Below are 15,817 nucleotides of genomic sequence, written 5' to 3'. Positions count from 1 at the left end.
ATAGCCAAGAGTTATCACTGCAACAAAAAAAAAATAAAAAATAAACTCTGCTAGTGGTGATGTGTGCCACCACTACACTGGTGTACTGTTGCAGCTCCTGCAGAGTTGTTCAGCTGGTAAAGAGACAGAAATGATCTTGGTATCATATGACAATATGACATGGAATGCCATATTAGTGTATTTCCTCCGTGTGGTTTCTTTTTCTACCAGTTCCTTAAGCCTGAGTTGCGATTTGTCCAAATATTCTGATTTGAGCAAAGATAGCAACAAGCTGAAGTGAACTCTAAACCGAAATGTACTGACATGAAAAAAATGTTCCACCAACAATAAAGCAACACAGATGCAAAGTCTGTTGGATCCACTTCATCTTTAATCACGACACACACACACACACACACACCGCAAACACACAAAATCTTACCATGGAGTTTTGTCTGGTTTCTAGTGCAAATATCCCAATACACTTGATAAAACTAAAAAAGTTCAAACTTAGTTACATTGGCAGATTATTTAAGACAGTTTCCATGTTAATGGGGGGTGGGGGGATCTGCCAGTAAAACTAGTACTGTTTCATCAGTATTAAGCAATTATTAACTTAGAACATGCTCCTTTATCTGGCTGAAAAGTTAATTGTAAGTTAGTTTTGTCCTACTTAAAGTATACAGATATTTTCACCAGAAACTAAACCAAACGTGAAATATTTTGTGTTTTTGCACTATGTCATTGTTTCGATAAGGTTCTGCAACGTCATCAAATTTATTTCCACCCAGTGCTGCATTAATTGTTAACCAGGATCTTGTATTGGTGATGGTAGAGTCTGACCGCTGTCCAGATCCTCCTCCATCCCACCCTAAAGGTTCTCAGTGGGGTTGAGGTCCAGGCTCTATGGATGCCTCATGCTGGCTGCACCAGGCTTTCACAACCTGAGAGTGATGAATGCTGACAGTTTCATGTTGGAATATCTGTGAGTCAGGGAAGAAAAAAAGTCCATAACCTGTTTCAGTAAGTTCATATAGTCAGCTGACCTCATAACTGGACCTCCCCCCACCAGCAGCAGCAGCAGATCACAGCACTGGAAGCCATCATTCATCCTGTTGAGGAACATCAACATGTGTGTGGCAGCAGCGTTAAGTTGATTTTTGGAGGGGTGTGCTGTGGTGGCGTAGGGGATAGCACGACCCACATGGAGGCCTTGAGTCCTCGACGTGGCCGTCGCGGGTTCGATTCCCATACCCAGCGACATTTGCCGCATGTCTTCCCCCCTCTCCCTTTTCTGTCAGCCTACTGTCATATAAGGGACACTAGAGCCCACAAAAGACCCCCTGGAGGGAAAAAAATAAAATTGGTTTTTGGTACAAAGCAGTCAGGTAAGTCCTGATGATAAACATGTTCTAAGGTTTTCAAATTTTGGTCCTCAGTGTTCTGTCATGATCTGAGGCAACAAATGATGGTTGACAGACATTTCTTAAAATAAAAGGCAAGTCATGACCTTTCATCAAGGCAGAGAAGGATTGTGAGAAACTTCGCCGTTTCAGGTAAAAATGAAGAAAACGGGTCATGGTGGGTTTATGGAGGGGAGCTGCTGATTTTGAGGTTGGACACTTGAACTGATCCGTATCTATGGGCTTGATGGTTATTTATTTGATTCATCCCAGAATCACTTCCTCCACAGGGGGATTTCAGAAATTCAGGAAGGTTTCTCACATGGAAGGAAAGCTGTTTGATTGCATGAAGACTGGCAGCAGAATCCTGACATGCTAGCTCCGTACCAATCCAATCCAAGTTAGTCCTTCTGCTGGCACAACGTTTCGTGCCGAAGTGCACTGACAGCTGAATCAGTCACACCCACTGGCTGAATCCTTGCTGGGTCAGTGAAATGAATACTGAAAGTGGGACAACAAGCAGTCTTTTCAGATGGAGCTGAGCTGGAGTCAGCTGGACTTAAAATGTGTTGGAACAGTGAGAACAGCTTTAACACACACGCACACACACACACACACACACCTACACACAAGTGATGCATTCAGATCTTTTGTATTTCCAGTAGTGAAAGTTTCACATTAAATTCTTAAAAACAAACCTCCAGGACCAATCCTCTAAACAAACTGGAGCTAGTCATAGGTCATAAAAACTGCAAACACTAAAAGTATTAAAAGCATCTGGTTTCAGAAATGGTCCATCCTTTCCTTAACCTACAACACAAACAGAGTAACATTTTTCAGAGCAAAGACAAGCAGCTGCTTTCCACACATTAAAACAATACAAGTGGCAATTCTGTATCTGCCAAAGTAAATAATGTGCTCAAGACCTTGGAGACATTTTTATGGCTTTTACATTTCTTTATAGTAGAAAATCAAACATTGGTGCTACGCTTCACTTCAGTAACTTCGGCAGCGAAAAATATGAAAAGAAATGGCTTTAAAATATAAGTGAGCAGTGTTACCTAAACATCAGAGATCCTGCAGCTGTCCCTGATGTCCATGAGCTGATCTAGTCAAAGCCTTACATTCCTGATATTCCAACTAAATTTAATCTAAAATAGCACAATTCCCTTCAGATGAAATGACTTTGAGAAATTGAGCATTAGTTGTTCCAGATCACCTGTTTTTTCTTCAATAAGAGAAATAATAAACAGTATGTTTTAAAACTAACAGTTTGTCTAGAGATCCAACATATTGTAGCTGGATTTTGCCTCAGATCGAAACACTTTCTTAGTGTCAGCAGAGCCTGCACAGTAAGTACACAGTTTCAGTGCTTTCTTGCATTAACAAGACTGGATCAGTTTTCTGACCTAAAATAGTCTTCTGGTTGACTTAACTTCCTCATTCTTTATTTTGTCCTGAACTGTCCTCCTTTGCTTTCCTCACTGAATGACACACTTTTCTTTCTGCTCCTTAGCGTACTTCCTTCTTCTCTGCTCAAGGCCACGGTTCAGACGCTCATCCTCCTCCTCAGCTCTGTAAACAAGAACAGGGATGAATCACATGTTGGCCTAAATACCTCTTTCTGGTTTGTTTAAACTGTTTTTTTTGTTAGCTTTGGCACAGATCTGGCTTTGAAGCTTAATCCATATGTTGTTAACAGGACTGAGCTCGGGCCCTGGAGGGAGCTGGGATAAGTTTGTTTTCAGTATATTCTTGAGAAGGTGTACACTTTGACTAGAATAAATCACATTGTCACTATCACTTCCTGAGAAAAGCTCCAAGGTGTTTGGTTCCAGCTGTAGAGCACCAGGCCGTGGTAGAACAGTGAGGTGGATTTGTCTTACCCTCTTTCTTTAGCATCAATGTTGTGAACCAGCTCATCTCTCTGGTTGACCAGGGACACCAGCTCCTGCAGTAGGAGCTGCTCTCTGTGTTTGTGGACCTGGGTCTTCTGGCACTCTGTTATTTTAAAAATAAAAGCAGGTAGTTGGTAAAGAAAATAGAGCAGACGACCCCCAGCCCTAAAGACATGAGGTTGTGATGAATTCTGAGTTAGATAAAAAGATGTACCTTCAATTGCCATCATGTCTCTCAGCTCTTTGGTTAACAGTTCAAACCTCTTTTCCAGGTCTTGCTCCTCCAGCCTGTTGATAATGAAACATGTTTTACATGACAGAACTCGGCCATGTTGCAGCTTCATGGTGCTGGACTCACAGCAGCTGCACATGGTCCTGCCTTCGGATTAAAGCGTTCTTCTTGTTAACCAGAATGAACCACTCCTGGATCAGCCTCTCCTCCTCCACCTTGTCACTGCCTGTAAAAACAAAGCATTACCAGCAGCTGCTGTTATAATACACTTTGAAAGTATTATAATGCTCTGCCTCTTCATGTGCCACACGTAGAAAAGACAGTAAATCCCAGACTGTCCATCATAATGTACCTGTAAGTCAGACTGGAGGTAATCAGAAGGACTGAACACTCAGCTTGTGTTCGTTTTCACACCTAATAATCCAATAGACTCTCCTTTAGAATCCCATCAATTCCCTGAAGATGTCCAGTTCTTGAAGCAGCAATGCCCCAGACCAACACACTCCCAGTTTTATCTCATCTGACCACAGAATATTTTCCCAAAAGTCCTGCAGCTCATCAAGATGTTTCTGGTGAGTGGACCTCTCACATGGTGGCTTGTCTCGGTAAGTAGTGAGCGATAGTCCTGAAGTCATTTGCTAGCAGGTTAGCTCATTTTCATTTGTAACCAACAGTTACAATAATGTGGCAGAAGAATCTAGATTGAAAGTGACAAAGTGAAGGCTTTGTGACTTATTGGACATTTATAAACTGAAGCTCATCTTTGGCCCAACCGAGATACAACTGACTATCAAAGAAGAAACGTTGGCCTCTGTAAAGGTCAACAGTTATGTTGAGAACAGATTAGGCATTATTTTAAGTTTAATCGTTAATTAGTTTCATGGTCTGTAATAATAACGCATCAGAGGATAACACCACAGTCCTCCCAACCTTATTTATAGTGTCAACTGACATTAAGTCAGTGGAGAATGTTTTCTCCTCTGTTCAGGTCTGTAGCCATGGAGTTGACAAGGCAGTTAAATGTGATATTTCTCAAGGTCATCCCCCAAAATCAACATGACTGAACTTGGATGACAATATGTGATGTTCTCATGTGTTTTTCCCTGGATGAATAAGAAGAAGCTACTTTACCTGCAGGATAAAGTCATGATTCTAAGGGCCTTCATAAGAGAGAACTATTTACTTTTAATTGCAATTCACTATATGAGTCATGGTAAAAAGTAAGTGAACCCTCCGTCTTCTCCAGGGTTTTAACTTATGAATAAACAGGTTCTAAAACAATTTCAATCTAATCTGATATAAACAAAACTACACACTCATTGGACATCAGTCCAATCAGTTTGGACTTTCTGTCTAATCATTTAGATTTCATGTCATTTTCTTAAAATCTAAATGTTAAACTTAACATTTAGTTTTAAATGTCAAATCTATAGCAGAATTTATCCGGTTCTTCGTGTATTGACCATCACGGCATACTTTACCTGTTTCCATTAACTGCCTGAGTTTCTGCTCCACTATGCCTGCTCTGTTGTCAATGTGGTTTTGTTCGGCTTCTAGCGCTTCCATCTGATGCAACACATACTGGCTTGTGTCCTAGATATATCAACAAAAATATATTAACATGATTCTAAATATGCACAATTGAGAAGCAGAAAGAGAAAATGTTTCCATTAGGAGTTATCACTAGTAAAGTCATTTATCAGTTCCATAAAACCAACTCACCTGACCTTCTGGTCTCTCTTCTTCAACTACAAACTCTGTTCTGTCTGCAAAGAGTACATACAAATAAATAAATACAATTATTTAAAATGTACATGATGACCACAAAAAGGAGAAAAGACCTGAAAAAACATCTACCAGTCTCTGAATTCTTTTTGTCTTGCTCTGTTGCAGCCTAGAGAAAGAGAAACAAGATCCTTGTATTTTAGTCATGAGAAAATAAGAATGAGGTTAAACATGAACAAAAATACCCCAAAAAAAGCATCGTACCACTAATACATCTCCATCATCAATTGAGCCACTCTTCTTCTGTGATCTGCGCTTCTTGAGCAGATCAGCATCTTTCACTCGGGAGAAGCCTGACTTGGCTAGATTATGAGACCTTGGTGGTGCCACAGGAGACCGAGAACTGGCTGCTCCTCCTGCTCCAGCATTCTGCAACCGTTTGGAACGAGGAGGTGCAGCCATCTCATCGCTGCTTTTGGTTTCGTCTTCTGCAGGGCTTCCACTCCCAATAAGCTCCAGACTTAGACCTTTCTCCTGGAGTTTCTGGGCGCAGTAGCGAACAGTTGCCTCTGGGTCCTCCTGGGCCTCCTGGTTCCCTGATACTGCATAACTAGACTCACTGCTGTTTTTATCTATATGAAGCACACTGAGCTCCTGGCCAGTGAAGTGGGTTCGTATTTGGTTGAGGTAGGTCATGACAATAAGGCGGTCAGGAACCGCAAGCATGACCATATCTGAAGGCTCGATCAGTCTGGAAATCCCAAGTTCAGCAAAACCATCAAAAGCCTGAAATGTGTGACAGAAAACGGTTGGATTACTATAATGACCTTTGTTATGATTGACCAAATACCAGTCAGACCAGTTTGGAAAATGAATAAAATCTCTTGAACCTGTTTGTTGTTGGTCTTGATGTCATACGGGTTCAGCATTTCAAAATTTCTAGAAAAAGACAAACGAACAGAGAAATGTTGACTAGGAGTTTGTAGTAAGGAGCATTTTGTATGGCAGCTGTTTCCTACATCTTTCCAGGGTGGAAGTGATGCAGGATAGCGCAAAAGGCCAGGCCATTCCTCCAGGAGGTGCTGAAGTTGGTGATCTTCACTCCCTTGTGACCCTGAGTTACATCCTGACACCACTCCAGCAGAGACCGACTGGAGGTCACTAAGCTGGGACTGCCGAGGGTATTCTGCAACACACAAATTAATACAGAAATTCAACTTGGCACAGAAGTGAAACTATCAAGTATAATCAGTGGCAATTTTTGATTTGGGCTGTATGGGCTTCTGCTCAGGGCAGCAGAAAGAGGAGGGTTGCAGAACGGAGCTGCCAGGAAATTTCTGATCCTCAAAAAACACAGATTATTTTTAAATACCTTTACCATCTCTAAGTACTTTAATATGATGAATAATAACCAGGAAACCATGAACGGGTGATGCAATTGGCTGAATGTGGCTGTATTGTAAGGTTTTGATAATCAGTGTCACTAGATAAGCATGATGTAAATTCAGCCAATTTACCTTTTTTTTCATTACCATGTAGGTTTGTACTGGTTGGTTAACAGATAATTTAATATTTCTAAAAAATAATTTTAATAATAATATATTTTTTTCTCCATTATTTTCTATTTTGTTAATACAAAGTAAAATCCACACTGATTTTCCAAAATTCAGTTCCCTGATTTAGGAGAAGAGCCATAACTTTTTACAGCCGATCAGAAACCAAACCAAAGTCATTATTTTTGGACCTAAAGAGGAACAATCTAGAGTCAGCACAAAGCTCCAGTAATTACAGATCTGTCTTTATGTGATACTTTCAGTATCTGACTAAAACCAGGACTATACAGCACATCACCCAGTTCTACAGTCCTTCCACTGAGAGAAGAGACTTTAAAATACTGTTAGTTGATAAATCCCTGAAGGGCTTAGAACCACAATACAATAAAGATCTGCTGTTATTGTATCAACCTTCCAGATCACTCAGCTCTCCTGGTTCTGGTTCTGCTTCGTATCCAAAACCAGAACCAAACATAGAGAAGAAGCATTCAGCTTCCTCACCTCTACAGAAGTAGCGCCCTCTGCAGGTCTTTTCTGAGGCGTTGTTGGCTCACGGGCTTGTTGAAGGGCTTCAGCTTGTGACTTGGTGCCATTTAGAGAGGAACCACTCAAGCGCTTCTTGCCACGAGGAACAGGTACAGGCTGCCCTGATGACCTAACAAAACCACAACAGAACACAAATGCACCTGTTACTTATTACCTTTAGTGCTGCTAAAAAAATCAAACATACATTTAAAAAGGTAATCAGAACCTTTCAAAAATAATTTTATGCACACTGAAAACTTAAAACAAATATTAGTTGAGTGCATCCTGCAATAGTTTAAAGCTTATTGACTAATCTTACCTTAGATTCTTTGAACAACCAGCAGCTAGATCTACAGACACAGAGTCCAACTCTTCATCTCTCACTTCCCTTCTCGTGTTTATTTCCATAAGCTTGCTTTCTTTTTTATGCTCTACATGCAGCCAGTCATCTTGAGAGGAAGAAATAGTGACAGTCCCAGACCTATTGACCTCTCGTTCCAGGACCTTTGTGATATTCTCCTTCTCTGAATCTACTTTCTCATCGTTCTGTAAGGGTTTTGTAACAAGTGGTTCTTCTGTAAAGGTCCAATCTTGCAGGATTTCATCCTGAATCTCTTCATTGTCCTCTGTGGATCGTGTCTGAGTAAACACTTCTTCCATTGCTTCTAGCACATCTCTCTCCAACTGCAACAGAACTGCTTCTTCGCCCTGAACTGTAACTGAACCTCCATCAGATTTCAAGTTGAGAGATGTTGAATCTCCCTCTGTTTTCAGGCCATATGTTTGATCTGAGTTTGTCGGAGATAATTCCATTTCTATGGAAGAGGAATTGTTTGCAGGTGGTAAATCAGTGTTTCTAAGGTCTTTCTGGACTTGACAGAATGGAACAGGCGACGTTGATTTCTTATTTTCTGGGACTGCTTTAGCATCTGCAACGTTGTCTGACTGAGAAGCAGTTTTTGAATCCTGGAGGAGTGCATCACTGGAGTGTTTCCTTCTTTCTTTGGGTACTGGTAGACATGAGGGTCCTGGTGATTTTTCTGAAGTATCACCATACACTGCATGAATGCTTTGCTCAAATGTAATTCTGGTTCTTCTTAATGCAGGATTAGTCCCATCTGAGGGTGAAGAAGATTCAGCTACAGGATCAGAACAATCTTCAGCTTGTGTTAACTCTTCAGGTCTGGAAAGAATATTCAACAGACTGCTTCTCCCTGCTGTCAGTGCTACTCTGCCATGGGCTTCCTGAGATGTAAGTGCTCCAGCGGTACACATGTCTGTTATGGGGCCACTGATGTGTTTTTTTCCACGAGGTTTTGGAACAGGATTTTTTAAAAATGAATCTTCTGCCTTTTGGTTTGTAGTGTTGGATGTATCAACAAATGTGCTACCGGCTAATGGCACCTGGTAAATGTGATGTGAATCATCTGCAGTGATGTCTTTGTAAGTACTGGATCTGCCAGCTTTTCTAACTCGCTTTGGAAGATGAATCTTCTTGATGATTGAAAAAGGGGCAGAAAGCTCATCATGCAATACATCTGACTCTGGAACAGGGGGAAGGGTTTTTACTTCTTTTGCTTCCAAAGAAAGCGGTGTGTTAGAAGATACCTGAACTCTGGCTGCACTGTCTTTGTTAGGCCAGTCCAGTTCAGTGTCCTTTGAGCAAACTAGCGCTGTTTCTGTCTGTAGATGTGGATTCTGAAACAAACCAGTCATTGGAGAAGGTTCTGTTACCGTTTCTTTCTTCTGTGTGTTTTGTGAAAGAACTGTGTTGCATTGTGCTTTACTGTCCAAAGCAGAAATACTGTGAGGTTTTGTGCAGTTAGACTGGATAGTGTCTGGCTGTATAGAATTCTCACAGGCAGAGAGAATAACTCCTGGAACAGGCTTATCAGACAAATGATCCCTCCTTCTGTTTGGCCTTCTTGGAGCTATGCATATGTCTTGATCACCTTCTTTCAGTTCAGGTGGAATCACTGGCTTTTTATCTTGTTGAAGACCAGCAATGTCAGGCTGTGGTACCAATGGATTATTAACTTGATCACTCGCTGATCGGTCCAAGGGTAAATCAAATTCTGCATGTCTTTGTTCATTACTGTCTGTAGGCTGAAGAGAAGTTGCAGACAGTTCTTTTGAGCTTGTTTGTGCCGGGCTTAGAGAAAAGAGAAGACAGAATCTTCAGAATCAGCTGCTGTGTCATGCACTGGTTGCAAGCATCCTTTCTGTAGTAAACGTCTTGGTTAAAAGAGGCCAAAGTTTAGTTGTATTCTTAAAAGATTCTTAAACAATTAATTGATTATTTTTGTGCTTTAATTTAGTTTCAGAGATGAAAACAATAGTACAAAGAATACAGTACTACTCAAGATACAAAGGCAGTAATGACCTTTTACAATCTTTGTCCCTCACTAATTTCTGATTGGAATTGTTATTCACATCACAATATAAAATATATTACTAACCTTAAGTCACACACCATGCAATCAAAAAACAATGGACTATCACTCACCCTTTCTCTGAATGAGGAGAGAACAACATCAATTCTAATCCATCTTCTTCTACATAAGCCTGATCTCTTGCTAGCAAACTTTCCATGTACTTTGATATTTGAACAGAGTTCTGCTCAGTCAGAAATGTTTCCTTTGAATGTTCCTGATTCAGAGGTAACTCATGTTCATCTGTTTCCTGATTGTTGTCCTCCTCTGCCAGTGGAAATCGATTCATACTTGAATCAAAAAGGGTGTCCTCACTGCCAGCAGTTGGTAGCGAAGAGACTGACTGACCATCCATCAAGTCCCACATGTACGGTTCCACACTTATTGGATATTCTTGTTTAGTGTGAATGTCCTTAGAATTGTCATCTGTCTTTTGTGGAGGAATCCTGCTGTCAGTGAAATGTGGCCAAAACTCAGAAGAAGGAGCAGAAGGAGTTAACATTTGTTCCTCTAGGCACACTGAAGGAACAGTGAGTGGGGGGTCAACGTCTGCTACGGTAGAGCTAGATGGGCCCAGGATGGATGCTACTGTTTCATAACTGTAAAGGATGAATGGGCACTGAGTACTGAACATGTAAGTCATCGTACATGTTCAGAAAAAAAAATAAAATAGAAATTTACATTTCATTCTACACAGGATCCAGTTTTTAACTGTCATTAAACTACAAGAAAAGGCAGAAAAAGATTGAAAGTTGGTGTAATATCACATTTTTAAATTCTGGAATAACAACAGTCAAAAATTCTAAAATATACGCTATTATTTATGGTTTTAGACTAATCTTAAACTTACCCTTTGTGGAAAACACCAACAAGGGCCTTTACTAATCCAGAGGTTTCTTCTGAATTTGCTGATAAAGAGAGTTCTCTCTTTTTTTCAGACACTGATCCATCTGCCTCCAAAACCTCCCATCCAAAAAGTCCTGCTGCCTCTGATGTATCCCAGGATTTATTCCCTGTCTGCATTTCTTCTGCTGTGTTATTCACTATGTGCGATTGGCTGAGGACCCAAATACAAAAACTTTAAAACTGTGATCCATAAAGCGTTCATGGAATAAATTTAAGCAATGAAATGTAGTCTGAACTATCATGCTCTATCTGCACAACTTCCCCACACACTGTGCAGAAAGAAGTCTTATCCCACACAATCTATGCTAAGCAAGCACAAAGTCACTTTCACAGCAAAACACACAGGAGCACTGGGCTCCTCCACTTACCCAAAATACAGATAATGATCTACACTTTCCTTTGCACCCCTCTTTTCTTCTGTTAAAACAGCAACCAGTTTAAAGATTTGAAATTTAGCAAGCCAAATACAAGTATGTGATATATGAATATATATAGATGTCTCACCATAAGAGAGTTCAGAGCTTTGACTGCTAACAAATGATAGAGGAATGCCACTTCTCTCGTTGAGATTTGATTGCGCATGTTGGGACACATTTGCAGCATATGCTTCAGTAGCAGAAAGACGTTGAATAACCTCTGCTTTCAAATCAGCTGTGTTCACTGGGAAATAGCTGGGAAATCCAGGAATCTGAGCTATATGTGGGCAAGATGAAGCCAGTGTGACCATAGACTTAATTTCTGGTGTATGAAGCAATATCGCTGGCAAAGTTGCAGGACGAGCCTTCTCTTTTTGCTTCTTCTCAAACAGGACAATATTCTGTGGGATCCAGGTGTGTGTTTCTGTAAATTCAGAACTAAGCCTTCTTGCAGATGGAAAACCAGGAACACGTGAAACACATGGAGAACATGAGTATAAGCTGACCATATCTGGTGGCCGATTTACCTTTTGGGCAGAAGAAAAGCCATAAATTCTGGTCTTTTGGGGGCAGGATGTCACTAAAGTTACCATACCTTTTCTGTTGTATAAATCTAGATGCTCCTGTTCCGGAATCAAGATACTTTTATGCTTAACTTGAGGTTTCATCAGTATCAGTTTTCCTTCACTTAGCCAGTCTGTGTTTGGGCCTGGATTCAAGGATGAAAATCCTCTGATACATGAGGTAATAGGGCAACAGGGTACAAAATTAGTTATATTAGGTTCCATGCTGGATTTGAGTTTGAGTTTGGAGGGTTCCTCAGGTTTAAGACCTGACAAACTGCATTGGGGGACAGATGGAAAACCAGGAATGAGGGAATCGTTTGGGCAAGATGGGACCAAACAAAACATCTTCTTCATTTTGTTTGTGCTACTTGGTGAGAAGTCAAAAGTAAATTGAACAGTCCTTTGTGACCTGTACACCAATGAACCTAAGTCACATGTCCAACATTCTTCATTCTGCTGTTCCAGGGATGGGAATCCTGGTATACAAGAAGTCACAGGACACAAGGGAAAGAGACTGACTATATTTGGTTTATAATACTCAACTTTAGGATTAGGAATAGATGGAAAACCTTTAATTCTGGACACCCTGGGACAAGATGGCAAGAGAGAAACCATTCCTTTCACTTGTCTCTTGTCTCTGTCATGGGCCTCAATACTCAACAAGTGTTTATCTTTAACTCTTGGTTCAAACAGTGTCTCTTTGTGTACTGTCCACAATCTTGGACAATGAATTGATGGACATCCTGCAATCTGAGAGATCTTTGGACATGAATTTGAAATACCCACCATACTTATTGCCTCAATATCAGTCACACTGGGTTGTGGTTTTGATGCAAAACCATCAATGAGCGATTCTCTTGGACAGGATGAAGCAAAATGCCACATGTCCTTTGCATTGTCTGCAACATTTGGTAATAAATCATAACAAAACTGAACAGTCCTTTGTGTCCTGTACATGAATGAACCTTTGTGAGCAGACCAACCTGCCTCATTCTGTGGTTCCAGTGATGGGAATCCTTGTATACTAGAAATTACAGGACACAAGGGAATGAGACTGACTATATTTGGTCTATAATGCTCCATTTTGGGATTGGGAACCGAAGGGAAACCTTTAACTCTTGAGGCCCTGGGACAAGAAGGCAAGAGGGAAACCATTTCTTTTGCTTGTCTCTTGTCTCTGTCAAGGTGATCAATAAGGAACAAGCGTTCTTCTTTCACCTTTGGTTCAAACAGTGTCTCTCTGCTTACTGTCCACAATCTTGGACAATGAATTGATGGACATCCTGCAATCTGAGAGATCTTTGGACATGAATTTGAAATACCCACCATACTTATTGCCTCAATATCAGTCACACTGGGTTGTGGTTTTGATGCAAAACCATCAATGAGTGATTCTCTTGGACAGGATGAAGCAAAATGCCACATGTCCTTTGCATTGTCTGCAACATTTGGTAATAAATCATAACAAAACTGAACAGTCCTTTGTGTCCTGTACATCAATGAACCTTTGTGAGCAGACCAACCTGCCTCATTCTGTGGTTCCAGTGATGGGAATCCTTGTATACTAGAAATTACAGGACACAAGGGAATGAGACTGACTATATTTGGTCTATAATGCTCCATTTTGGGATTGGGAACCGAAGGGAAACCTTTAACTCTTGAGGCCCTGGGACAGGAAGGCAAGAGGGAAACCATTTCTTTTGCTTGTCTCTTGTCTCTGTCAAGGTGACCAATAAGGAACAAGTGTTCTTCTTTCACCTTTGGTTCAAACAGTGTCTCTCTGCTTACTGTCCACAATTTTGGACAATGAAATGATGGACATCCTGCAATCTGAGAGATCTTTGGACATGAATTTGAAATACCCACCATACTTATTGTCTCAATATCAGTCACTCTAGGATTTGCTCTAGAAGGAAGTCCAGGGATCTTTGACTCACATGGGCAACTTTGTGAAAGAGAAACACTTCTTTTCCATTTTTTCTTTGTTTTGTTGCTTGATAGCAGTATTAGGGTCCTAATATTCAACAATTTCTCCCACAACGGTTTATTACTGATTTTCCAATCTTTGTTGTCAGGCTTTTGGACAGATGGAATGCCAGCCATTCTGGAGACAGAAGGACAGGATGGAACAAGGTTAACCACACTAGATCCATTAAGGATGCCAGTAAGTTCAAATGCAGATGGAAGTCCAAATGCACAAGCTTGTTTTGGACAAGTTGGGGCTAATGGTGTCATTCCCTTTACAGACTCTGCATCATTTATATTATGGGGTACGTCATTAATTGTGACTGTTCGAACTTTAAAATGTGTCACTGTGAAGAGTTTGTACTCTGTAATCCATCTTTCACTGAAATTATGATTAACTAATGATGGAATGCCTTCAATTGGTGAGCTCATTGGACAAGAACCTAAAATAGTTATGTCTGATTGATAGAATGTGACAGTAGTCTGTACAATTGAGTCTATATCTGGTGTATGAGAATGCTTTAAGACCTCTTGAGCCATCTTTTCTTCAGTTTCACAGTCCTCTTTTGGTGACACTGTACTTGAAAAAGCTTTAGTTTGTATTTTCTTATTTCTAAACACTTCCTGTTGAGATTCTGACTGCTTATCTTCATTTAAAAAAGTTTTCTTTGTTGGTTTTGTACAACAATAACTGTTGCCACTCCTTTGAGACACCGATGGGAAACCTGAAATTCTAGCCTGCCTTGGACAACATGGTTTCAGTAAGATACTTTCTTTTTCATGGTTTTTATTCTCTCCTGATGTGAGTTGTAGTCCCTTTTCTTTCATGTGGAAGCCTTTGTTCCAGATTGTCATTTGATCAAGTGGCCAGTGTTTTTCATCACTACCTAGTGATATGCCTGACATCCCAGGTATGTTTGTCATTCTGGGACATGTTTTCAAGAAAATAAATTCTTTACTGTAAGATTCGGGCATGGGATAATGTGGCAAATAACCTGCACTAGGACACAATGAGCTTTCATTCTCCATATGTTTCAAATGACTTTGTGACTGAGGATCATACTCATTGCTTGGGGTTTCAAGAATTTGTAGTTCATTTTCAACAGTTTGGCAGACAGGTAACTGGTTTTCCATCGCAGTTTCTTTTTTATTATCATCAGTGTGTACCACTATGGAAGAACTAGCTGACGGGGCTAGACCAGCCGATTCTTTTGCCAGTTCTGTTTCTAGAGGTTCCTGTGTAGCTACATACTTCTTCTCCCTGTCTGAGGGACATTTCCAGGTTCTCACTTTAGGCTCCTGCCACTTCATGGTTCCCAAAGCAGGAGCATTTTGTGACTGATGTGCTGAAATAGCTCTTTGAGTTTGAGAAAGGAGTATTCTGGATTCAGTAAAAAATGGGCATGGAGGTTGTTGTGAAACCATGTTCTCATCTCTAAAAAGAGAGTAGAATATAAGGATTCAGTCAACATTTATTTTGGACAATACCAAATTAATAAATAATGTAACTAGCTATAAATGTATTCACAAAATTGACACAATTGTCCTACAAATATGCATCACAATACAGCAACCAACTACATAGTGTATTTTATGCTTAAGAGCAAAAATTCTATTAATTTCAAACAATTCTCCAAAAACCTCTTGAAAAAGTATGAATTTCTCCTCAACTTGAACACTAAAGTTCCTTTAAGGAGTTGATTGTATGAACTGACCAAAACAACTTGTCAAACCTGTTTGAGATTAATTTTCAAACAGCCTTAAACCCTCTGATGAAAATATTTTGTGAAAGCCTAATTTATCAGAAAATACAACCACTAGAATCTTAGACTCATCATTGTGTTATTGTAGTTTTGGCACATGGTTGTCAAAGGGAAGCTATCCTAGCTCTTTGTGGCTGAAATCACAAAGCAGTGCCTCGGTTTTACAAGACTGAACAAAACAGTTAATGATCTTTGTTTCTACATTTTATCTTGCAATTTTCATGAAAAAAACAAACAAACAAACAAATACAGATCCTATCATCAACTCCAGGGGCAAAAATTGTACTGTATAAAAATAAAATTGCAAAACTTTAAGATGTTGGACATTCTCATAATAAAATAAAACAATTCTCAGCCACTTTCACTATCAGAGAAGTAATTAAAATTATGGCAAAGGAATCAGCAAAGGAACAAAAAAGCTTCTAGTGAGGAAACTACTTTCTACAAAGGAAAA

At 40.1% G+C, this 15,817-nt stretch overlaps 1 protein-coding gene across 13 annotated transcripts in view; it reads right to left on the bottom strand.

Moving 5' to 3' along the window:
- Window positions 1–348: 348 nt before the first annotated feature.
- ehbp1l1a (EH domain binding protein 1-like 1a) overlaps window positions 349–15,817 on the bottom strand; it is a 30,318-nt gene continuing 14,849 nt past the window's right edge. For 5 of the 13 annotated variants that reach the window (XM_044097872.1, XM_044097864.1, XM_044097867.1 and 2 more), the window contains 16 exons: window positions 11,158–15,035; window positions 11,022–11,070; window positions 10,598–10,804; window positions 9,822–10,373; window positions 7,635–9,467; window positions 7,292–7,445; window positions 6,257–6,423; window positions 6,128–6,176; window positions 5,502–6,023; window positions 5,370–5,406; window positions 5,235–5,278; window positions 4,994–5,105; window positions 3,639–3,738; window positions 3,495–3,568; window positions 3,269–3,383; window positions 349–2,957 (listed from right to left, as the gene is read on the bottom strand). In XM_044097872.1, the coding sequence (XP_043953807.1) occupies window positions 2,864–2,957; window positions 3,269–3,383; window positions 3,495–3,568; window positions 3,639–3,738; window positions 4,994–5,105; window positions 5,235–5,278; window positions 5,370–5,406; window positions 5,502–6,023; window positions 6,128–6,176; window positions 6,257–6,423; window positions 7,292–7,445; window positions 7,635–9,467; window positions 9,822–10,373; window positions 10,598–10,804; window positions 11,022–11,070; window positions 11,158–15,035 (7,987 nt within the window). In that variant the 3' untranslated portion in view covers window positions 349–2,863. Of the gene's footprint in view, window positions 2,958–3,268; window positions 3,384–3,494; window positions 3,569–3,638; window positions 3,739–4,993; window positions 5,106–5,234; window positions 5,279–5,369; window positions 5,407–5,501; window positions 6,024–6,127; window positions 6,177–6,256; window positions 6,424–7,291; window positions 7,446–7,634; window positions 9,468–9,821; window positions 10,470–10,597; window positions 10,805–11,021; window positions 11,071–11,157; window positions 15,036–15,817 lie in introns of those variants that run through there. The other 8 variants (XM_044097876.1, XM_044097873.1, XM_044097874.1 and 5 more) reach the window with 5 other exon arrangements.

This window comes from Gambusia affinis, linkage group LG18 (genome assembly GCF_019740435.1).
Source record: "Gambusia affinis linkage group LG18, SWU_Gaff_1.0, whole genome shotgun sequence".
Lineage (NCBI taxonomy): Eukaryota > Metazoa > Chordata > Actinopteri > Cyprinodontiformes > Poeciliidae > Gambusia > Gambusia affinis.
The sequence above is the reverse complement of the archived record's forward strand: the minus strand, read 5'-3'. Positions and strand labels throughout refer to the sequence as shown.